The 23,885-nt window shown below is 50.3% G+C and overlaps 1 protein-coding gene across 2 annotated transcripts; it reads left to right on the top strand.

Annotated features, from left to right (window-relative positions):
• Positions 1-579: 579 nt before the first annotated feature.
• SLC18A1 (solute carrier family 18 member A1) lies at positions 580-23,408 on the top strand. 2 transcript variants are annotated; one of them, XM_028521527.2, is made up of 15 exons: positions 580-772; positions 2,406-2,751; positions 3,366-3,424; positions 7,074-7,157; positions 7,925-8,017; positions 9,723-9,812; positions 10,053-10,096; positions 11,786-11,846; positions 11,936-12,031; positions 17,941-18,019; positions 18,959-19,010; positions 20,259-20,322; positions 20,573-20,692; positions 20,923-21,056; positions 21,820-23,408. In XM_028521527.2, the coding sequence occupies exons 1-15, from the start codon at positions 649-651 to the stop codon at positions 21,931-21,933; spliced, it is 1,560 nt and encodes a 519-aa protein (XP_028377328.1). In that variant the 5' UTR covers positions 580-648; the 3' UTR covers positions 21,934-23,408. The 2 variants fall into 2 exon arrangements, with proteins under 2 accessions (XP_028377328.1, XP_028377330.1); XM_028521529.2 differs by lacking the exon at positions 20,923-21,056.
• Positions 23,409-23,885: the final 477 nt, after the last annotated feature.

The raw sequence follows: 23,885 nt of genomic DNA, 5'->3' as shown, positions 1-23,885 counted from the left end.
ATCCAGGTGAATGCAGATTGTGTGGCCTGAGGCAACCCTCCCGGCCAGGGCCTCAGATTGCCCGGCGGAGGCGAAAGGGCTGGTCTACGCTGGGCTTCTCTGTGGGCAGCACACGTCACTCTCAAGGCACCTGGAATAGTTTGTGTGACACATAGGCATAGACCATAACTTGTTTTTGGCCTGGCACATGAAATTCTTTTTTAAAACAAGTATTTCAGTTTTTTAAGTGAATTTAGAGGGAAAAATTGAGCAAATAATAGTGTAAATAGTCCTCAGATGGGATGTAACCATCGAGGTGACAGGCAGTGTCTGACATTGTAGACACGGAGCTCGGTGGGCTCCAGAATCCACACGCCTGCAAGGCAGAGTTCCAGTGTGAGAAACTGCCCCGCGCTGCTTCCCGGGAAGGCCTTCTGGGAACCCGGTGAGTGAGTTAGTAAGCTGGGTGAGAGGCAAGCAGAGACATGGGCATGCAGCAGTTTCACATACCGCCCTACCGCCTGCAACTCTGTACTTTTTATTTTAATAGTGAGTTTCACTGCTCTGGCCAGACTTTCTCACCTCCTCTGTAAAGGCAGCAGAAGACCTGCAGGTATAACAGGACCTCCACCCAGCACCCGGAGGACAAGACCCCCCAGCGCCGTGGTCATGCTCAGGGCCATTTGGGACGCCCCAGGGCGCTTGCTACGGGAGGGCAGAGAGTCCCGGAAGCTGGTATTGGTGGTGGTGTTTGTGGCTCTGCTCCTGGACAACATGCTGCTCACCGTGGTGGGTAGGTCTGGGCCTTTGTGCCGGGGGTCATGGGCTCTGGGCTCCACAGCACAGCCCCCTCGAGCTTTCAGCAGCGAATGCACTTGAGAATGTTTCCTTTCGTGCTCAAAGGTGCACAGAGGCTGCTGGGGATGGCAGGAAACAGGGTCTGAAGGCTGCCAACCATTGCTGAAAGCTCCAGAGGTTCAAAGAGAAGGAGATGCAGAGTATCTGATCCAAAAAGAGGCCTAGTGGAGCCAGAACCAGCATTATACCCACCCCACCACACCCCCACTGTCTTCCCAAGGCACCAGCAGCTCCTGTGGCCGCTGGAACAGCGAGCACCTTCTTGCTGTGTTGCCACCCCAGCTTCTGCTCTGTGGAAATAACATGCTTTATGGATATCCAGCTTTTTACCAAAACCTACCTTTGTGGTGGTTCATTCCCTCAGTCCTTTTTTTGGTTGGTAGTCTATCCATCTTTGCATTCAGTTATGCTAGTATCCAAATGGGTGCTAACATGTTGCCCCCCCTTGGGTAAAGCATATGCTTTCAAACATGAAGCTTTCTGAGACAAACTGTTAACCCAATACATTCAATTCTCGTTACTCGTGGTAGTTACACTCTCTAAAGTTGCTGCAGACCCTGCATTTAGCCAGCGCTGACTCACTGCTCCTGGGAGAGATACATACACGCACATCCCAAGTAGACTGTACTCTTAATCCTGGGAACAGCGCATCCTGGCAGATTTTATTTTCTTATCTTTTTTAATTTTTCATTTGCAGTTGACCTTCAATATTATATTAGCTTCAAGTGTACAGTGTAGTTATTACACATTTCTATAACTTAGGAAGTGATGACCCAATAAGTCCAGGCACCTGGCACCACACAGTTATTACAGTATTACCCACTATATTCCCTATGCCGGACTTTACATCCCCAGGGCTATTCTGTAACAACCAATGTGTCCTTCTTAATCCCCTCACTTGTTTCACCCGCCCACCAACCCGCTCCCATCTGGCAACCATCCGTTTGCTTTCTGTATCTGTGAGTCTTTTCTATTTCTTTACAAAAGAGAAAACAAGGTTCAGAGCCTTGTCTCAGACAAGGCCTAGTTAGGTGCCTTGTCCGAGGCCACCTCACTGACAGGCGCCAGAGTTGGGATTCGAGCTCTGTCCAAGCAGCCCCAGAGCTGCAGCTTCCTGCCCCGCACCAGCTGCTCTCCTGTCTCCAAGCTCTGCCCGCTCTGCATTGGCCGCAATAAAAAGGCAGAGCCTACCTTGTTCAGCCTCAGCTGGAAAAGTGAGCAACTGGTGACTCCAAATTTTCCCTGCACTCTACACGTATGTCCAAGAAAACTCATGACAACTCCACAGGTGTTGGCTTTGTGATTACAGATACACTTTAGGCAGTAAGCAAATTAGCCAATATGGAATCTATGAATAATGAGGACCAATTATGTGATAGTTGGAATTTAGGTGCTTTATCTAATGGTATAATGTGGGTGGGCCCAGTCTTATAGTGGGTTTCAAATCACATCATGTAGACATCTGCCTTGAGCATGAAACGGAACTTCATAGCAATGACCTTGAACCATCTAGTGTTAAGAAGACAATGTGCCCTTAGCCCTGACCCCTTGTCTTTCTTGACTTTCAGTGCCCATTGTGCCCACCTTCCTATATGCCACAGAATATAAAGAAGTCAACCCTTCTCTGCACCCCACCCCTGCTGCAACTTCCCCCGCCTCTTCCCAGATCTTCTCCTTCTTTGATAACAACACTGTGGCTGTTGAACAAAATGCTCCCAGGGGCACGGCATGGACAAATGGCACTTCTGGCACCACTCCGCCTCCAGTCACTGGAGGCACCTCAACCCATAAAAACGACTGCCTGCAAGACACAGAGTTGTTGGAGAAAGAGAACATACGAGTCGGGGTTCTATTTGCTTCAAAGGCTCTGATGCAGCTTCTGGTCAACCCGTTTGTGGGGCCTCTCACCAACAGGTACCTCCGTGGGTGCTCTGTGGCTCCAGAGCGAGAGAGTGGGCTGGGGTGACCCAAAGGGGGTTAGAAGGGAAAAAAGAGAAGCTCTCTTGTCTGCACCCCAGGATGGTGCACTGTTAGAAAAGTTGGTTGCCCCAAAGGATAGCCTGATGTTGATGAAATGCCACGGGCTCCAGATTTTCTTAGTGACCTAACAACTGTAGGGTACTAAGAAGAGAACGGTGAAGGGAGCATAGCACTGAGGTGATTTTAGTGTCCCAGAGCTGGGGCCCAGCCAGACAGGAAGAGGAGGGAGCAGGCCTGTCCTAAGCCAGAGCACTGGCTTCTTAGCAGCGGTGTTTGGGATTATCCTGATTTCTCAGAAGGGTACACGCTCTGACTAGGCTGTCCTTTCTGGAAAAGAAGACTCAGGCCCTGGTCTGTGGGTAATAGTGCATGTTTGTTTGTTTGCTTATATACATTTACATGTCATATCCATTCTCTGCACCTGCATTCAGGGACATGTTTTACCATGTACTCAAATAAGTGAATTTCCCTTCTCAATTACATGAAACTGTGTAGTCCCAGAATATGGATGCCCATTGGAACTGTATCTTTTTTAAATTCCCTTTTAGGATTGGATATCACATTCCCATGTTTGCTGGCTTTGTTATCATGTTTCTCTCCACAGTGAGTAAGTAATTTGCTTCCTCCTTTCTTCCCGTCACTGATTACCTCTGATTTTATCACATGCACTGCAGTGGAGAGAGCAGCGTCACGCTAGCTAAGTGGCCCGTGGTACTGGTTTAAATGCTTTGCAGTGTCTGGTATGGGCACTAGAACAATAATGGTAACTCAGTCTAGTCAGAATCTGAATATTCTGCTATAGAAGAACAGATACTTCACTTCTGTCAGCTGAGGAGAGCTGTGAAGGCTGCTTTGCTGTGTGTGCCATTGTGTGTGCATGTATCAGTAATCCCTTGAGTGAGTTCAGGACAAACCTCCACATTCTTTGGAAAGATGTTGTATTATCTTTTATTTGCAAAGGTAAAAGTCAGCAAACAAAGAATCTAAATTGGACAAGAGCAATTGGGAAATATCCCAGAGTCTACTGCCTTCACGTAAGAACATTAAAGGTTTGGAAATGTTCTAGCTTGGGAAAATAAATTTGCTAAAGAAACAAGAAAGGGAAAGACAAATAGTCCATCCACTTTCCAATAGATGTTCCTAATAAAACGGCAGTGGAATAAGAACAGTAAGTGGGGAAAAAAAGACCAGAAATTCACCCTGAGAATTGCAAGAGGAAGGAATGAATGGGGAGGGGGTTACTGCTCGGGGGGGGGGGTCATGGGCCCGCTGGTGGCCCCTGGTGCCCCTGCTGACACTCTGACCCAAACAGCAGGCCTCTGTAGCCCTCTGGTTTTTCTTATCACCTTTCTGTACAATTCTGCTTTTTTTTTTTATTGCTTCTCCTTCCAGCACAGGGCTTGACTCCTATCAACCAGTGCGGAATGGGAGTTTGTCTCACTCAGGGCTAGAAGGCCACAAAGTGCAGGAACCGGGTTAAGTTCTGACTCCAGACTGCAGCTTACTTGAGGCAATCCTAGCTGAAGCAAAGCAGAGCAAATTCAAGTTAGAGGTGTTTACTGAACTACTAGAAGTTTACTATGTTCCACGGTACATTAAAAACAAATAATTTGCTGTTTCATCAAATGAGACATACATAATTCATTCCACAAAACTTTATGGAGCATACATATGCTTTGATGGCAAAAGTCACTGAAGGAATGTGAAGTATAAAGACATATTTCCAGCCCTGGCTGGTGTGGCTCAGTGGATTGAGTGTTGGCCTGCAAACCAAAGAGTCACTGGTTCAATTCCCAGTCAGGGCACATGCCTGGGTGCAGGCCAGGTCCCCATTTGGGGACATGCTAAAGGCAACCACACATTAATGTTTCTCTCCCTCTCTTTCTCCCTCCCTTCCCCTCTCTCTATAAAATAAATAAATAAATAAATATTTTTAAAATCTTTAAAAAAAGACATATTTCCAGTTCCCCAGGACTTTACAATGCTCTTCCAAAGCAAAAAGTGTTTGTCCACCTGCACAAGCAGAACCAAACCTTAAACTCCAAGGACTGTGGGGGGAAAAGATTGGCTATTTTATTATGAATGCCGTAACCAAGGAGAATGGGATGCTCATGCTCAAAAGCCCACACTCTCTGATGGCATGTAGGGTACAGATTATAGAGGGCAAAATCACAAGACACTGTGGCCAGGACAGCTCTGAGGTCTGTTCCAGCATCCCTCTGTCTGGCCTCGTGGGGAAGTAGCCGGGGGATCATCCCAGCTCGGTCTCAGAAGCTGAAATGTGACTTAGGTCAACACGTTATCTTTAGCCTGCAGAGGTCCAGACCCCATGATTAGCAGTCAGGTCCCCGCTGCTGTCTCCGGCTACCTCGGGGTAATCATAAGCATGTCATTCTGTAACTTAACAATATCACACTCAAGCATACCACATGACGTTTTAGGTGAAATGTTCAAAATAAAACTATAAATTATTATACCCATATTATTACCCTACCAACCACATTCAAGCAGGCATTACTTCTCTTCTGCTGGATATATATTTATGAGAGAGGTGGGGGTGGGGGGAGAGAGATGATTTCCAGAGATAGGATTTAAAGGTAAATTTAATCAAAGTCATAAGGACCTGTTATTTCAGTGCCTGGGAGGCTTGACAAACAGCCCACAGAATAAGTTAGGACTAGAAGATCCCATAGTCTTTATATTTTTAACTTTTTACATTATCTTTATTATATTTTTTCCATTACCATTTATCCACCCCCCATACCCTCTTCCACCTCCACCCACTCCCCTCCCCACCAGGACCCCATAGTCTTTAGTATAAAGACCCGGCCTGAAAGCTTTTCTTATCCACCACATTGTATGTACTGTATTACACAGTGACATTGTTTCCATGGCATGACCAGTGTTACTGTACTTGAGTTGGCCTGATCCTAGCAAACGTTTGGTGTTCAGTGCCTCCCATGTAGCATCTGTTAGGGCTTTTGAAACACTAAAAAGAGGTTGCTGCTGCCCATTGCCACCCCTAAGGGCCCCCAGCTGGGAACCAGACTCAGTGTAATTAGGAGCTAAATAGTGGCCTGTGTTAGGGATGCAAAGTAAAAAAGAAATTGCTTTGGTCTTCCTAAGTAGGATGACCAACCATCCCACTTCCCATGAGATTGAGGTGCCTTCCAAGATATGAAACTTTTGGTTTTAAAGCCAAGAAAACCCCGGGCCAATGGGGCAAACTGAGATGAGTTAGTAAACAATATAGGAAGAGCTGACCTTGAGCAGATTGGAAATCTGAAGGCCTGGGAGCAGGCACTGGAGGCCAGGCGAGGAGAGACCAAGTGTGTGTGTGTCTGGGAGATGGTGTGATCACGTCGGGAAGGAGAGGGAGATTATCAGGCATCAGATGAGCGAGGACATCTGTAATGAGCGGGCAAAGGGATATCAGTTCCGCTGATGCAGACACTTTGGGAGGGAGTCTTCTGTCTTTTGTGGGCATTGCCTTTGAACTGGAGGTGAGACATGTCTGCACTCACTTACCAACCGCAGCACCAACACCCTGTAATTTAGTGTTTGATAACATTTCTGTTTGGTTCTGCTTTGTCTATGTCAGTCTCTAGCAGACTGAACCTCTTCGGGGGCATGAACTGGACATCTCTTTACTTCACATCTGCTAAGAGTCTAGCACAGCTGTATGTTCAGTATTGCTTAGTAAGTACCACTGGTTCAGTGTGGCTAAAAGATCTTTCAGTATAAGATAAAGGGAAAGATCTGATTGGATAGCAAGATATGACTTTACTGTCTACCCGATGCCTATGGTCCTTCAAGTACGCATAGCTTTTTACCCCCACTTTTGGGTGACCCACTGAGGCCCAACAGTGGCAAAGGTCAAGTCTGGGTGTTGCATATGGAGGATCCAGAAGTAGGGTCTAAGGACAAGATCCCAGCCCGGGGCCTTGAACTTCTTAGACAGCCCTGATATCAGTGGACAGATGTTGGACGTTGGCTTTGGGCATGAAAAATGGAAATCCAGCCTTCTGTCTATGGCACGGTGGATCCATTTGTGCTTCTGCGGTTTCTCAGCCTTCGTACCAGTTAAAACACAGTCCTGATTAAGGGGTGGGAGCCTAGAAAGAGGGCTCTAGAAATGAGGAGCAGCAAGCAGGCTTTACTGAAACACAGGCATAGTGGCTCACATATGTGACATCGCGGGCTGGGAACCCAGGCAGCCTGCTAACTGGAGCATTCTCGACATTCTCTTTGCCCAGTGTTCGCCTTTTCTGGTACCTACGCCCTGCTCTTTGTGGCTCGAACCCTTCAAGGCATCGGGTCTTCATTTTCATCTGTTGCAGGTAACACTGACATCTTACACACGCATGCACGCTCACCCATATACACACACTATCTCTTTAAGATTTATATAAAAATTTAAAGAAAATACCTTAGAAGGCAGAAATTGTGATTCAAAAGCAAGACAATTATAGAGTTGCCGGCACTGCCTGTAAATCCCTCAGCCTGACATCACTTCCTCCGATAGTGCTGAGAGGCAGCCAGCTCAGCTCAGAGCAAGCCCGAGGCAAAACCGTGAAGTGGGCCTGGCTTTTACTGATGCCACTCTGCCCTCTTTTCTCTGTCCCCTCTCACCACTTTACAGGAACAGTGATGTCAGCAGTGCCGGTGACAGCATCGGTTTGCATGGTGCTTTCAAACACGTTGTCAAATGTAATCCTGCACCACAAAGCACATGCTCTGGGGACAGCAACGCTCAGCCCACGCCCTCTCTGGACACACAGGGCTTTCGCCCTCACCCTCGGGTTCCCCTGTTGAGTAGAGCAGTGCTCTGGGGTCATAGGTTTCCCTTCCTTGACCTAGTCCAGATCTGTCCATCAGGGAAGGTGCTAGGAAATGATAACATGATGTGAAACCCAATGGTGTTCTGTGTTACACTTCCCAGAGACTTACACTCCCAACAATATTCTGAACAGAAGGGGTGAGCAGTGTGGGAGTTTGGGGGCACCAGTGGGGAAGGATTTGTAAAATACTGTGGGTTAAGCTTTGCAAAACTCCTCAAGCTGAAACTCCAGCAGAGATGCTAACTCCATCTGTCTCTGTCCTTCAGGTCTCGGGATGCTAGCCAGTGTCTACACGGATGACTCTGAGAGAGGCCGTGCCATGGGAATCGCCCTGGGGGGCCTGGCGCTGGGACTGCTGGGTACGTGGCTCCTGGCCCCAGACCCAGGATCTCAGGGGTGGGGTACTGCAGACTCTCTGCCGATGGCTCTAGGAGGCAGGTGTTTCTAAGGTCATGGAAGGCACTGTTTTCATTCTTTCTCCGTCCAATCATATTTTGACCCCTTCCAAAATTTTGTCCAGGAAAGATGAAATCACTTTCCCCTTTCAAAGCTGAATAGCCCTTAAGGAACAGTCCAGAAACCTAGTCTAGTCAAGAGGTGGATCTCTGTTAGCAGCCACTGCCTCACCTTTGCTTCACCACGTGGTCAGCTTTCAACATGAGAACATGCTCTTTGTCAGATTTTCATGTTGAAAATCTGGGCCCTGGCCCTCACCTCTGGGATCTGCATCTGCTTTGCCTTTCCAGTGGGAGCTCCCTTTGGAAGTGTGATGTACAAGTTTGTCGGGAAATCTGCACCCTTCCTCATTACTACATCTGTAATGCATGTAGTGCTGCATGCATTACAGATACAATCTCCTTCAACCCTCGGCAGGGTGCTGTGAAGGAGGAGTGGTTGCCCCCAACACAGAGATGAGAATAGAAAAGGTTAATAGCCATCCAAGGTCACACAGCCAGGAAATGCCACAGCCAGGGTACAGATGCAGGTGTTCTGGGCTTGAATCCCAAGCTTCAAATTATAAAGCTGTCCCTTCTTTGAGGTTCATCCTTCATATGATTTAATTGACTTAGTATGCAACAGGCCGCATACTGTTATGGAGCACTTATTGCATGCTATGCACGATGCTAATGCAGAGGAGATTCAGGTAAGAAGCCCAGATGTGGTTCCTGCCCCACAGAAGCTTGCAAGCTAATTAGGGAGAAAACACCAGAGGTCCCTTGTCTGGCCCACACCCCACCCTCTACAACCACAGGGAAGAGATGGAACAAAACCCCTGCTCTTTGTTAGCACCCACCTACCCAGACGCCCAAGCTGAGACTGGTGGACCCCTGTATACTCTCTCTCCTCTCCCTCCCTAACAAACACACCCACTGTGTCCTCTACAGCCACTCCCTCAAGGCCAGCTCCTCAGCCCATCTCAGATGGAATGTGGCACCAGTCTCTGCCTGCCCTCTCGCACAGTCTGTCCTTCCTCCAAGCTGCTCCTGAGGAAGCTCCCTGCGCCCAGAGCTGCTGGGACTTCTCCCCAGCCAAAAAAGCACTGGTGTTCCTCCCTAGCCTGCAAGGCCAAGTAGATGCTGTATCTGGATCTAGTGGCCCTTAACTATATGGCCTTGACCTTCCCCACCTCTACATCCCTCCCAAATGCACATATTCTAGGAGAACTGACTCCTCTATTGCTTCTCCAACCACACTCTCTTTTCTGACACATCTGTGTACTTTGCACGTGGTTCTTCCCCACCAGTATTGTCCACCTGACAAAGCCCTGTGGCCTCCTGAGCTCACTCCACTGTGCTTACTCAGCCCTTTGTAGGTGGGACCTTTACTGTTGAACTTCACCTGTTACCATGCTCTAATTATTTGCCCCCCACCCACCACAATCGTTTCCTCCACTAGCACACAAAGACCTTGGAGCTGGGTCTTCTTCAGCTCTGAATCCCCAGAACCTCATGTGGAGCTCAGCCCCTGGGCCTTCAGTGAACACCATGGGGTCCACATGGCCACGCCATGCTGCCTGGGCCCTGGCCCTCACCTCTGGGATCTGCATCTGCTTTGCCTTTCCAGTGGGAGCTCCCTTTGGAAGTGTGATGTACGAGTTTGTCGGGAAGTCTGCACCTTTCCTCATCCTGGCCTTCCTGGCACTACTGGATGGAGGTAAATCACCATGCAAGGCCACCAGGCAGGTGACAGCCCAGGCCAGGTTGGAGATGTGTTACGCTGTGGTGTCGGTCCTGACATGTTTGAGTGGATCCAGGACTGCCCTGCCCTAGTTAGGAAGGAAGGAACTCAGGGAGCTAGATCTGTGTGTGGATTGGTGACAGCAGGTGGCAGTTATTGGAGCCTCCGACACTCAGTGGATAAACTGCACCGTCTCTCTCCCTCTTTCTTCCTTAGCACTCCAGCTTTGTATTTTACAGCCCTCCAAATTCTCTCCTGAGGTGAGTACATGCCAAGCTCCAGTTCCAGGGGATACATGGCTAAGGGCACTGACCCAGGTATCCCTAGATCACCCCTGCCAAACCTAAGAAAGGTGAAGGGGATGGAGCCTGGGAACATGAGAACTGAACTGGGATTCCCAGACAGAGTCATAGGGTGGCACGGGGGACGGTGCAGGAGTCTAGCCGGACATTGTGCAAAGGGGGAGGAAGGGCCTACGAAGCCTCAGAGAAACCTTAGGTGATGCACACAAGCACATACAGTCATGCACCACATGACAATGTTTGGTCAACAACAAACTGCATACACAATGGTGGGCCCATAAGATTATAGTAGAGCTAAAATAATTCCTACCTCCTAGTAACATCGTGGCTGTTCTGACATCGTAGCCAGTCATGGCACCGTGTGTCACTCCTGTCTGTGGTATAAAGAGGCCTACTGGGCTGCTATTGTATAAAAGTATAACACATACAATTATGATAATAAGCAACTATGTTACTGGTTTCTGTATTTTACTGTACTTTTTATCATTATTTTTTTTAGATTTTATTTATTTACTTTTAGAGAGGGGAAAGGAAGGGAGAAAGAGAGGGAGAGAAACATCAATGTGTGCATTGCCTCTCGAGTGCCCTATACTGGGGACCTGGCTTGCAACCCAGGCATGTGCCCTGACTGGGAACAGAACCGGCGACCCTTTGGTTCACAGGCCGGTGCTCAATCCACTGAGCCACACCAGCCAGGGCCTAACGTTATTTTAGAATATACTCTTTCTACTTATTAAAAAAGAGTTTGTTGTAATGTAGTTTGCTGTGTGACACCAGCAGCAGCATCATACATCTTGTAGTTACTGCGTCTCGTGTTTGCATAATTTTCCCTTGTGCTTGATTTAATCTCATGATGTTTGTACAGTAACATACTGTACATGCTTGTAGCCCGGGACCAATAGGCTGCACCATGTACCCTAAGTGTAAGCAGGCTATAACATCGAGGTTTGCGTTATTGCATGCTATGATGTTCGCACAAAGACAAGATTGCCTAAGCACATTTCTCAGGTGTATCCCCATTGTGAAGCAGTGTATAACTACATATATATGGCTATGTATGTATATATATATAATATATATATACACACACACTCATGTGCTAAGTTTATATATACACATATACAGTCATGAGTTTAATATATATTTAACATGCAGGGTGGGGAAAAGTAGGTTTACAGTTGTGAGTATGCGAAACACTTCATTCTTGTGTTATCCCGTGTTAACTGTTACATAGTGTTCCATGAGTATCTGTGGATACAACATCCCAGTGCTGAGAAGGCCTTAGAGGTCATCCAGGCAGCCTCCCCCAAAAGCATCCTTACAGTTAAATGTTGGAGTTGGTATTTGCCTGCCCCCAAGCCAAAGGTGGCTCTGGGAAGTTCATATCAAACCATGAAGAAAGAAAGATAAAAAATGCAAAAAGTACAGGGAAGTTTGCTCTAACTACCTTGAATTCGTAGCCAAGTCAGACCAAAGTGGAGGTAACCTGGGAGCCCACTGCTTGTGGCCAGCGTCAGAAGCTGGGGCAGCGAGGGCACTGAGCCACAGGGGCGGGGCTGACTCCATGTCAGCACATTCTCAGATTCTGTGCAAAGGGGTAGATTTATATACTATACAGACGGAGGTTTTTGTTGTCCATGTCCTCAGAGTGCCAAGGGGACCCCGCTCCTTACACTCCTCAAAGACCCTTATATCCTGGTGGCTGCAGGTAAGCTGGGGACACCCCCCCCCCCCCGACGTGCTGGGAGGGGCCGGGCTTCAGGGCAGCCATGGCAGTTCATGGGACTGTCCCCCCAGGCTCCCTCTGCTTTGCCAACATGGGAGTGGCCATGCTGGAGCCCACACTGCCCATCTGGATGATGCGGACCATGTGCTCCCCTGAGTGGCAGCTGGGTAAGTGATCTTGGTCCGCAGCTCAGGCTTGAGCAGAAGAGCATGCCACGGGCCCTTTCTCAGGTAATCCAGCAGCATCACTAGGCCCAGGTCTCCGGGGTCCCAGAGGGACAATGTGCTCCCCTCATAGAATCACTGCCCATTCGCAGCTGTGAATCAAGCCTGACTGGGTAGGTGGTCCCTCCAAGAGGCAGCCCAAGAAGGAAGGGAGGTGCTGTTGACAGAGCTAGAGAGCAGCAACTGCCTGTGTGGCTAAATCATTAACGGCTTCTAGTCTGAGGACGCAAGTTCTCGTTTCTGTTGATTGGCTATGCCAGCTGTGCAGATCACAAGGACTTGCTGAGCACCCCCTTTGCCCACCTCTCAGACGGGCGTCGGGACCCTGTCTGGTTCAAAGGTCATTTGAGGAATAACTGGCAGCCTTGCCCCCATAGAACATGAATAGGCACCATCATCACCACCTACATTTTCTCTCTTCAGCTCCCCTTCCCCGGGTTACTTTTTTTTTACATTATTTTCATTGTAGTTTGTCCATTACCATTTATCCCCCCATAGTCACCCAGCCGCCTCCCCTCAATCACCACACTGTTCTCTGCACCCTGAGTTCTTTCTCTTCTGTTCCCTTTGTGCTCCAGCCCTCCACCCACCCCAACTCCCACTTCCCAAGCTGTCAGCCTGCTCTGTCTGTGAGTCTGCCTCTATTTTGCCTGTTGGTTCAGTTAGTCCATTAGATTCCACGTATGAATACAAAGTAATCTGAGATAGACAGTAAAATCTCAGGTTTTTTGGTATCTCTTCACCTCTAAAAGAGGAGCTTCTGGAGTCTGCCATCCTGCAGCCCTCACCCAGGGGAGGTGTTTGACTCTGCATCCCAGTGGGGAGCTCTGGGCCCAGGGGAGAGGCCTCCAGCCTCCTCTGCTCCTTTTCGGGAAACCTGGGGACAGGGACAGAAAAGGCTACGTGCAAAGTGCTCCGTCACTGCAGGGAGGAGAGGCTCATGGGGCCAGAGTGGGAGCCGATAAGAACCTGATGCAGCTCAGCATGCGATAAAAGCACTAAATCTAATTTTTTAGGGGACAGTTCTAAGCAAGGCTCCCAGCCCCAAATTGAATTGTTCTGGGCGGCAGCTGCCTCTGACCATGACAACTAATCGAGTTAGTCAGTGCTTGGTGCCAGCCAGCATCCTCTGCCCCGAGGTACCGGCCGCACAGGTGGGACCCATGGCTCGAGACGGCCCTTCCCCAGCCTTCTTCACCCAAAGGAGAGACTATATAAAGCAAACCAGCCGTCAGCCAGTAACCAGGGAATTGTTGACACTGGGCATCATTGTAATCGTCACGGTAGTTTCCATTAGGCAGCAACTTCTCACTAGGAGAGGCAGAGTGGCAGGTGAGACACGTGAGGAAGCTCACACAGGGCGACTTCACACGGTGCCCTTTGCAGGAACATCAGAGCTCAAGGAGGCTCTGTCTTCCTCCATCCTTTACACCGGTCTGCAGTGCTATCTGCATCAAATTGCCCGGAAAGATTGTTAAAACTTGGGTATCAGGGCCCCACCCGGCTTTCAGTGAAACAAGTTTGCATTCCAAGCTTCCAGGTGATGGTGAGAGGGCCTCACTGGCCCCACTTCGAAACATATTGCCCTAAATGCAGAACACTGCACTTAGGGACAAGGGACATGAGGCCTCTGAGAAGGGTGGTCTTCTGTCACCGAGCACTCGAAGGTCCCATTTGCCCACTGCTCGAGTCACCGAGGGTAGGCAGAGCTCAGGCCTGGAGACAGGCCCACCTGGGTGTGACTCTCAGTGGCCACTTACTGGCTGTGACCCTGGATAAGTTTTCTAATCTTTTGTGAGCTCCACTTTTTTCATTTGTAAAAATGAGCTGTTTTTCAGAGTTGTTTTCCAGACTAAATTGCTATATGAATTCTAAAAGGATTAGCACCATGCATGACATATACTCAGTAAATTAAAATCATTACTGTTTTGTAATCATTCTTGTTTACATCACTTTGACAGTCACAGCCAGTGACGTCCCCACCCCTTGAAGATGGGCCGGGAACAACATACGTGTGTTGCGACATACGTGTGGAGCCCCTCTTTTGCACAATGTGCTGCTGAAATGCAAGCTCTCCCCAGGTCGGGGAGAACCAGCCGCTGTGATGGGGGAAATCTCCTTCAGAAGCTTCACATCCTTTAAAATGACATTGAGACAACCATTTAGGTGGCAGATAGCTTCCCAGAGGAACTTCTTTCCAGACAATCAGGTACACAGTTGGGTAGTTAAAACTTCTCATGTTTTAAAAGCAATTAAACAAAAACAAATAGGCACAGTTTCAGACAGATTGCCACGCCGCACAGGTCAACTGGACAAATCCACTAAGGTATACTTCACTTCCACCCACAGGAGAGATATTAAAAGCAAACAAGCCATCAGCTGGTAACCAGGGAACTGTTGACTTTGGGCTTCACTGTAATCACCACATAGTCACTACAGGGCAGCATGGCTTCCTGTCAGCACAGAGAGGCAGAGCGGCTGGTGAGGCCGACGGAAACTCTCACCGGGATGCCACACAGCCCCTGCACCAGAGCCATCTGGTGGCCGTGCCGTGGGTGTGGGTGGCGGGAACACCTGGCGTTGGAGCGGGGAGGCAGGGTCCAAGTCCTGACCGTGTTTCTCACCAGATGACACTAATTAAGGCCAGCGCTCAGCAGGGACTTAATCTGGGCCAGGAGCTATGCAAAGTGGTTGCTTTGCATGATGTCATTTAAGCCCCACAGCTCGCTTGTCTTGTAGGAATTGTTATTACCTCCATCCTGTAGAGGTGTCTTGTTCTGGCCCAATTTCCATTACCCACCCCACCACCACCTCCAAACGCTGGGCCTGAGGGCACCTCCTGTCCAGGCCAGGTCCCAGTGCCCTCAGCCTGGGCTCCGCACGCGCCCTTCATCACCTGGTGCTGACCCCTGGGTGTCCCCTGAGAACACAGTTTCCTGTAGCCCCCGTGTAGGCCGCCCATGTTCCTCCTTCGCTGCTTCTGAATCACTTCTTCTTCATTCTCCTTCAAAGACCCCAACTCCTTTGAAGATCTTGTTGTTAAATTGTAGCACCCACCCCTTAGTCACTGCATCTCCATCATTAGAGCTGTTGATCCTTTCCACCTCTACTCCTGCCCCTGTTTTGGGGGGCGTCGATATCCAGGTCGATTACCCTCTAACCCCTTGGCCTATTCCTTAACCTGCTCTTCTGCAATGACCCTTTCCTCCTCTCCCCTTCACCAGTCAAACCTTTACAGAACATTGACCTTGACATCATTACCGGTATCCCATCTGAAGTCGCCCTTCCAAGCAGCCCAGTTATCACCTTACATATATTCTGCTCAGGCATTCAAATCCCCCCACCTCGACAAATTTTGACAACTTTGAGATCGCCATTGGCCTCAATTCTTGTTCTGCTTTCATCACTGCTCGTGTCTCCACTTCTGTCTTAACTTGGATTCCATCCAGATGGATCCAAGTCCACCATCAATGCCACTCCTTTGAAAGCTTTGGTGTTCCTTTGCCCACTCTTCCCCTGGGGCCATCACCTGGCAAAGCCTCGACTCCGGCCCAGCCTGTCTGGTTGCTCTGCTCCGCCTTCACACGAGCCGGGGTCGGGACTGCAGAAAATTTCATGGCCATACTGTTGGTCTCGCCTTAGCTTTGGGGCCACAGATCTAAAATAGGTTCTTTTTCTCAGCTCCACTGTAATCTTCTTTTAAATTTTACTTCTAATGAGAGTTGACTAAGGTAGGTTTTTACGCTGTCCAACAATCTTTCTGTAAGTCCCGTAGCTATGTTCTCCATCCCACTTTCCAAAACGCCTTTACTCTTCTCCGTCCAGACCGCTTACACAGCCCCGCCCCTTCAGCTTGGTCGTTCTCAGCTCCTGCCCGCGGAGAAAACAGGAGAACCCAGAGGGGAGCTCACCTGCCTCCGTCGCGGAGCACACTCACTGCGCTGCTCCCGGTCTGCACCAGCGCCTCCGCCTCGCCGCTCCCGCACCTCAGCTCCTTTCCAAGGCCAAACTCCTTTTGGTCCCTCATCCCCTGGGTTCCACCCCTTTCTCCCCTCCACCAGCTGCTCATTTCCCCCTTTTCCACATCCTTCCTCTCTGCTAACTTCTAAAGGTAGGGATCCTCAGAGCTGCAGACCGTGGGTCTCTACTCTTTTCCACCTGATCTTTTGCAGGTGAGCCCAGCCCCTCCCCTGGCTCGTGTGATGCACGAACCAGTTAGTCGGAGGTGTGCATCTGTGTTGGGACCTTGCTTCAGAACTCCGGACTCGAGTGCCCGACGGACTCGAGTGCCCGACCGCCTGGCGTCTCCCACTGGACGTCTGATAGGCCTTCGGAGCCTTTTAGACGCCCTCCACGCTCTTCCTTCACCTCCAGTCTCCAGCCACCCGGTGGATAAAGACAAAAACCTGGGGGTCTTCCTTGATTTCTCTCTTTCCCCCACCCCCACTCTGCCTGTGGCCAGTCCAACCGGGAATTCCACTGACTCCACCCGCAAAATACCTGCCACACGATTCCCTCCTCTCCACGGCGACTCCCAAGCTGAGGCGCGATCCCGCCTCTCCTGGGTTCTGCGGGTGGTCTTTTGGCTCCCACTCTTGCCCTGTGAAGCCACCCTTCCAACCACAACCCGGGACCTCAGAAAGCCGGTCAGAGTAGGCCATTCCTCTCCAACACTTCCCATTCCGCGTCACACAAGCTCCGGGTTCCAGGCACGCGCTTCCCGGCGCTTTCCCATTCGCACCGGGCGCCTCGGCTGCCTGGGCCTCCTTCCTGTTCCTAGAACAGGCTCAGCAGTTTCTTCTGTGTTTGCATGAAGTGGTGTTTCGGGGTGTGGGGGGGGGGCGGTGCTTGTTTTTGTTTTGTTTTGTTTTGTTTTGTTTTGTTTTCCTGCTTGAAAACTCTCCTTTGGTTATTCTAGCTTTAGCTTAAATGTCAGCTTCTCAAAGAAGCCTTCCCTGACCCACCAAATCTAAGTTAGCCCCATTTCTGGTCATTCTGTCATGACATCACATTACATTTTCTTCACAAAAGTTATCATTTTTCAAAATTATCTTTTTCATGTATTTGTTTAGTCACTTACTATCTGTCTCGCTCCCGGAGACTAGGATTTCCTCTCTGATTCATCACTCTATCCCTAGCCCTGAGAATACTTAGCATATGACAAAGCTCATTAAAAGCACTGAATGAATGACAGAAGTCTAAGACTGAGAGGAAGTAAATAAATTGCCCGAGGTCACAGAGCTAACAGCTGGCCCAGCCACGGAGAGAAGCCAGAGCCGTGGGCTCCGCACTCTGCTCCAGGGTGACTCCACTGCCGCGGACGCACTGTGACGGGGCTTCAGTTTGCAAACGTTTGCATTCGTCATCTGATGTGCTCCTCAATGTGAGCTTTTGCCACGTAACAATAGCTTTGTCTTCCCCAGATGAGAGACCAGAGCTCAGAAAGGCTTCCTAACCGACCAACGTCAGGACCTAAGCGATAGGAAGGCGGGGAGGCAGCCAGGCAGGAACTCACTTCCCAGGAAGTGTGTCTGTCTTTCTCCGATGTGCGTGTTCTTGTACCAACGGCCGAGGGTACTTCACCCAAGAGAATGGCTCACAGGGGCTGTTCACCCCGAGGTCCAAGCGGGAGCTGGAGCATACCGCGTGTACTGAAGCTACACGGGACCCTGCTCCCGAGGAACGCAGCGGTGTGGGGTCCTCAGTCGTCCATCTGGGTCTGCACAGGGGTCGCCAACCCACAAAGCAAACTGCTTTGCGATCCTTGAGGTTAACTTCACTGTCTTGTAGGATCGAGGTGTTTTAGAGCAAACGGGGCGTGTCCTGAGGTGCGGACCTGTGTGTTTCTACAGGTCTGGCTTTCCTGCCTGCCAGCATGTCCTACCTCATCGGCACCAACCTCTTTGGCATGTTGGCCAACAAGATGGGTCGGTACGTAGACTGGGGATCTGGACGAGCAAGAGGAATGTAAGACAGGACAGCCCTTTGAGGCTGTCCCTGCGCCGGGGATGATGAGCAGCTTTTTTGAGGTGGCAAGTTTAGGACAAATACACACATAAACACTGCCCCCGGGAGGATGGGGCGGGCAGGTGACCAGGGCCAAAAGGAGAAAGGACACTCAGCCCTATGCCCGTTGCTGCAGAAGCAGCAGTGAATACCTGAGGGACAGCCTTCACTTTCCAGGTGCTTGTTGTCCCGTGGAAGAGATCAAATAAGCCCCCAGAGAACAGGCCTGAGAAGCAGCAGCGCTGGGGGCAGCTGCTGCCGCTGTGTGCCGGGGAGGTGCCCCAGGGCCCCCAAGGGCTGGGGGCTGAGAGGTGTGAGTCTGGGTCCTGTTCCTCCATGACAGTGACAGCAGCTCTGATGTCATCTTCGTAGCACAGCATAAAGACTTTAAAAATAAAGATTAAAAAGAAAAAACACTGCTCTAGGCAACCAGAGAAGGAAAGAAGTTTGGCATTACTTCTCTGGTTTCTGAGATGGGTCTTGAAGAGAAAACAAGAGGTGAATAGAGGAGAGGTTGTCTGAATGGGGAGACAGCATGGATCCAGTCTGAGGGTTACACCTAAGGGGCCTGTCCTTCTCTCTCAGCTGGCTCCCCCTCTAAGGGAAGGAAGAACAGTTCCCATCGGGCCCCCTCTGCTTCTGCTGGCAGAAGAGGCGTGGAGCCAGGCGAGAGGTGGGGAGGGAAAGGACAGGGAGGGGCTCTCCGGGGTGCCACCTGGTCACGTAGAGATGCGTTAATCTTCCGACCTCCCATGGGGTCCCTGGAATTAGGGGCGGTAGGACCAGCCCGTGTGGTGGTGAAGGGGTGGCGGGTGGAAGGGATTTCTCCCCTTGGCACCATTTAATGACAGCTCTGTTTCCCAGGTGGCTTTGCTCCCTGATCGGCATGGTGGTAGTAGGTACCAGCTTGCTTTGTGTAAGTATAATAAGGTCTAGTTGAGAAAAGAGAGGAAGACCCAGACATTTAAACATCACTGTCCTTCAAAATGAGCCGAGGGTCGACTTGGCGAGGACTGTCAGAGAGACCATCTCTGCATCAGTGGGAATTTAGCAGCCAGAGAGCTGCCACCAGGCGTCCCGCTGGAGAGAGGTGGGGGAGGAGAGGGAGAGGCAGTGGGAGGGCAGGGGCCGGCTGAGGCTCTGTGTACGGGCACAGGAAGCAATGCACGTGGGTGTCTGTTTCGGGGCAAGCCGGATGGTGCATTTCATGACTTCACTTGTTCACCCCACCCTGACAGAGCTTCATAAGCCACTGGGTGAACCATCGTCTCTGCCTCAGCCCCCGGCACCAGACTACTGGGTAGAAAAAGAAGGAAAGAAGGGCTTCTCCAGTTTCAAGAGCTCCTTTCATGCTCTCTAAACCTTCATTTTCTCCTCTCCGAGATGGGGATCGAAGCACGCTCACAGGGCAGCCAAGGGCATCCACAGACCACAGCAGGGTCTGGCACATAGCACACCCCAGGGGCTCGTAGCCCGTACTGTCAATAAAATATAAATACCCCTTGAGGAATCTTTCCAAAAATCAGTATCAGCCACTAAAATCTAAATCGTACATTAAACCTCTGAGGGGTGAGTGTGCTGGGGTAGCAGGTTGGGTACCAGATGCCCAGGGAGGCAAGGCGAGAGAACGAGCATCACAGGCGTGCTGATGTGGCACCACACAGGCCACCTGCCCTCTAGCTTATGGATAATTGGTTGTTGGTGTCTCCTCTGTTTTTTGCTCCAGTGGCTTCCAAGCTAAGCCTTAGCCTAGACCTTTGGGTGCTGCTGCTGATAGAAATGAGAGGAACTCCATTCAGTGAAGAAAGATGACAGAGTGTGGGTCTGGGGGGTGGGGGTGCAGTACAGGGAGGGAGGGCCCTGCAACAGAGAAGGACCATGGTTACGATATAACGCAGTCAAACCTGAGGTTCAAACTCGACCTTGCCACTTATTAGCTCTGTAACTTTGGGCAGGGCATTTGACCAAACAGCACCAATCTAGTTTTCATATCTTCAAAGTGGAGGTAAAGGGTTCTTCATCAGGAGGTGTGAGAATCCAAGCGGATAATGCATGGGGCTCAGAGCACGTGGAGTGCATGCCAGGCGAACACACTTCGTGGCTGAGCTGCCCCCGCACGGCCCAGCTGGGCTCCTGATGAACTCTCCCTCCTTCCCTCCTGCAGGTTCCTCTGGCTCGGGATATTTTTGGCCTCATTGCTCCCAACGCAGGGCTTGGCTTTGCCATAGGTAAGAAGTGCCCTTCAAGGAAATAAGAAGACCCTGGATGTTGGTCTGTGGGAAGGCAAACAGATCAGGAGGGCAGCCGGCAAGGGTGTGGAGAATTGAGTGCATATTCCTACTTGGAATGAGTTTCCTGTTGAGTAGGGGGACCGCAGGCTAAGGAAGTGGACTAAAGAGGACGGGGAGGGAGGGTGTGCCGGCAGGGAGGGGCCTGGGGTGTTGCTGACAGAGGGTGTGCCATTCCCTCTGGCCACAGGCATGGTGGACTCCTCTATGATGCCCATCATGGGGCACCTGGTGGACCTGCGCCACACCTCCGTGTACGGGAATGTCTACGCCATTGCCGATGTGGCTTTTTGCATGGGCTTTGCTATAGGTATGTTGGGGGTTGTGGAGAGGGAGAGAGGAGCACCCAGGACCTGGTGTCCCAGTCTCCCTTTTCCGCCGGTGACAAGCTGGAAGTGGAGCTGGGAGGCTGATTCTCTCAGGCTTCTGGAGCTATTGGACCCTGGGACATCCTCTGGGTCACCACTGACGACCCTCACGTGGTACCTTCCGTGTGATCAAGCCTCGTAAACACTGGTGACTTGGACTTCCTCCTCACAGGCCCATCTACGGGCGGCGCCATTGTGCACGCTGTGGGCTTCCCCTGGCTCATGGTCATCATCGGAGTCGTCAACATCGCCTATGCCCCTCTCTGCTGCTTCCTGAGGAGCCCCCCAGCCCAGGAGGAGAAGCTGGTAAGGGCTCTGCTACTGCTAAAAAAATCTTGTTTCTTTCCATGTCTCTCTCGTTCCTTTTCATCCTGTGCTCCTACTTCCTCCATCTTCAACGTCTCTCTGCATTGTCAGGTTTTCTGATCCCACTTTCAACTTTATCTTTCCTTTGTGGACTTCCTTATTTTCCATTCTCTACATAACTACTCTAAGCAGGCAGTGAAGCAGGGTCCTAAGTAAACAAAGAAAACGGGAAGTTTGTAGGAGTCAGGAACAGGGACCATCAAAGACTGCAGTTACCAGCAAAGTGTTCATTACCAAATTATCTCCCTAAAATGGATAGAATTCCGCTGGGTTCATTCGTTCATTCATTCGTGTCTCCTTATCAAATCACCTCTTAAAACACCAAACCACAGGGGAAGGAAACTAATCCTGTGATTTCAGTTAACTAGATACTTTCCTCTGATTGCAGCACCAGCCAGCTGAGGGGGTGGGAGGGTTAGGGACGGGTGTAGCTGCTGCTCAGAGGAACAATAGAAGAAAGGAAGGTCTGATGGGGTGGTGCCAACTTCAGCTGTAGCCTGAGCTACAGCTATTAGGATTCAATGACAGGATATCAGATGTTTGTCTTGACTAGGCCTGTGCACGCACATGAAGCAGAAAGAGGGTCCTATGCTTCTTCCTGGAGTCTTTCCTCAGCAGCACTAGACTTGGGTGAGCTGGCTGGGAAGGTGCGGAGCCTGAGGAAGAGATGGGCAGTGATTTCTCTCCCTGCCCCGCACTGCAGGCAATCCTGGGCCAGGACTGCCCCATGGAGACCCGGAAGCACGAGGTCCAGAAGCCCACAAGGGCGTTTCCTCTGGGGGAGGACAGCGACGAGGAGCCCGGTAGTGAGGAGTAGCAGCAGAAGGTGGTCCCTGGCCTGTCACACGTGGGTCTCTGAGGCTCGGACTTCAACAACCACCCCTTTCCCTGGAACCAGAGCACCGTGGGCCACTCAGCAGGCTTCCCTTCCTTCTCCCCTGGGTGTCTCTTAACCTTCCCTCCCCCGTGCCAGCCCCGGTTCTATCCTCACCTGTGGCACCCATGGCTCCCGCCCCACGCATTGATGCCTCAGATGGCCCAGGTTTTGTGGGAGGACAGAGTGACACTTTCTCCCAGGCTTCCGGGAGGCTGACTGAACTTGAGCTACGACAGGTTCTGCAAGGGGTGACTCACTTCCCAGAGGCAACTGTGAGCACAACGTGCCCCTGAAACCAGTGGGGTGGCTGACAAACCTCACCGCATCTGCTGCCTGATCTCCTCTGGCACGTCCCCAGCAGGCTCTCGGGGTTCCGTGCCCCGTTCGTCCCTGAGTTTTCCCCGGCTAAGGTGAGAAAGCGTCCTCAACATTGGACGGCTGCTAAATTGCCAATGTGGGAAATTTTTAGCCTGGCTTGTAGTGTTTTTTTGTCCATGGCAAAGCTTACAGCTGCTAATGTGACTCTGCCTCAGTGAATGGAGGACTCCTCGTTACCAAATGGAAGGCAAAGAGCCTGTTTATCTCATGCTCTCAGTTACTGGTGTTCTCACTCTTTCTTCTGTGGGTCTCCATCTTTCCACAACCTCTTAGGCTGAAAAATAAAAGTAGAAGGACAGAAAAATACATCTATTTATCCCAGGATTTCGTGGGAAGAAGTCCAAAAGCAACTTCCCTAAAATTCCTCCCATCAGTGGATTTCCTAATCCTTTCCCGAGGATCTTAATGAGGCATTGCTCACACTTGCTAATGAGTGCATCATTACACAATTCAGACGTGGTAAACTAGATGCTCTTTTGTAGCAAAAGAAAGTCTGTGGGCAGATACATTAGGTACTGTAAACGTTTTGACTTTTGCCACTTTTTGGAAACAGTTATTGAGTGATGGGGCTTCAAAGAGGTGGGAGACATGGCACCCGCCCTTTAGTAGCTTCCATCTGTCTGGGCAAACAGGACCCGCACAGGGTGACATGATCAATACTGCACGTTGGTGTGCACCCCATTCAGGTACAAAGACTCAGGGGTGACCACAGTCTGGGCGGGGAACAGCGGCAGAGATGGAGGCAAAGGCAGGACTGGGAAGGCCCACAGGTGCATGGTGCGGGTGCCTGGGCGGCAGATGGGGCTGTCCAGGCTTGACCCTGGCAGGCTGCCTGGCGCTGATGGCTGCGTGCCTGTGGAGGAGTGTGGTGGATTCAACCCAAGCGCCGGATCTTCAGAACACATACAAGCTGAACCCCAGTGAATCTTATCATTTATAGACAATGGATGACTGATTCATAGAAATATTTCTAGGGCGTTGGCATTACCTGGACTTGCCTGATACATGAAACCCGATGTGCTTATATTATCATTTAGTCAGGAGCTCAGTAATAAAATTAGGAAGTCATTTGTTCCAATATGTAAGCTGTAACTACAAATGCAGGCTGAGCAGAGGCCCCTGTGCGGGTAGGAGGGGGTGGTGGGGTGTGGAGGGTCTGGGGCTCTGACGTGGGGCCTTGGCAAATCTCACACCCATGTGGAGAAGGACTAATAATAAGGGATTGGCTTGTTACCGAAACTGTTAACACATTTAAAAAATTAAGATCTTTCAAAAGAGGAAGTCATTCTTGACTTGCCAGCTAACATTGTTTGAGCAATATAAAACATATCTCAAAAGACACCAATACATATTTATTCAGACAAGAATGGACGCCAAACACCCCAGGTCAATCAGGACACATTTTTTGTTATCGATCAGAAATAAGCCATATGCCCTGGCTGGTGTGGCTCAGTGGATTACATACTAGCCTGCAAACCAAAAGGTTGCCAGTTCAATTCCCAGTCAGGGCATAT

The sequence above is a fragment of the Phyllostomus discolor genome, chromosome 8 (assembly GCF_004126475.2).
Source record: "Phyllostomus discolor isolate MPI-MPIP mPhyDis1 chromosome 8, mPhyDis1.pri.v3, whole genome shotgun sequence".
NCBI classification, from domain to species: Eukaryota; Metazoa; Chordata; class Mammalia; order Chiroptera; family Phyllostomidae; genus Phyllostomus; species Phyllostomus discolor.
Note: the sequence above shows the minus strand (reverse complement) of the source record. Positions and strands in the feature narration are given on the sequence as shown.

Coding starts and splice junctions, on each gene's coding strand:
- SLC18A1 (XM_028521527.2), top strand. CDS start 649: ATGCTCAGGGCCATTTGGGACGCCCCAGGGCGCTTGCTACGGGAGGGC. Junction 3,425..7,073: donor CATGTTTCTCTCCACAGTGA/GTAAGTAATTTG, acceptor CTCTTTGCCCAG/TGTTCGCCTTTTCTGGTACC. Junction 20,693..20,922: donor TTGCATGGGCTTTGCTATAG/GTATGTTGGGGG, acceptor TCCTCCTCACAG/GCCCATCTACGGGCGGCGCC.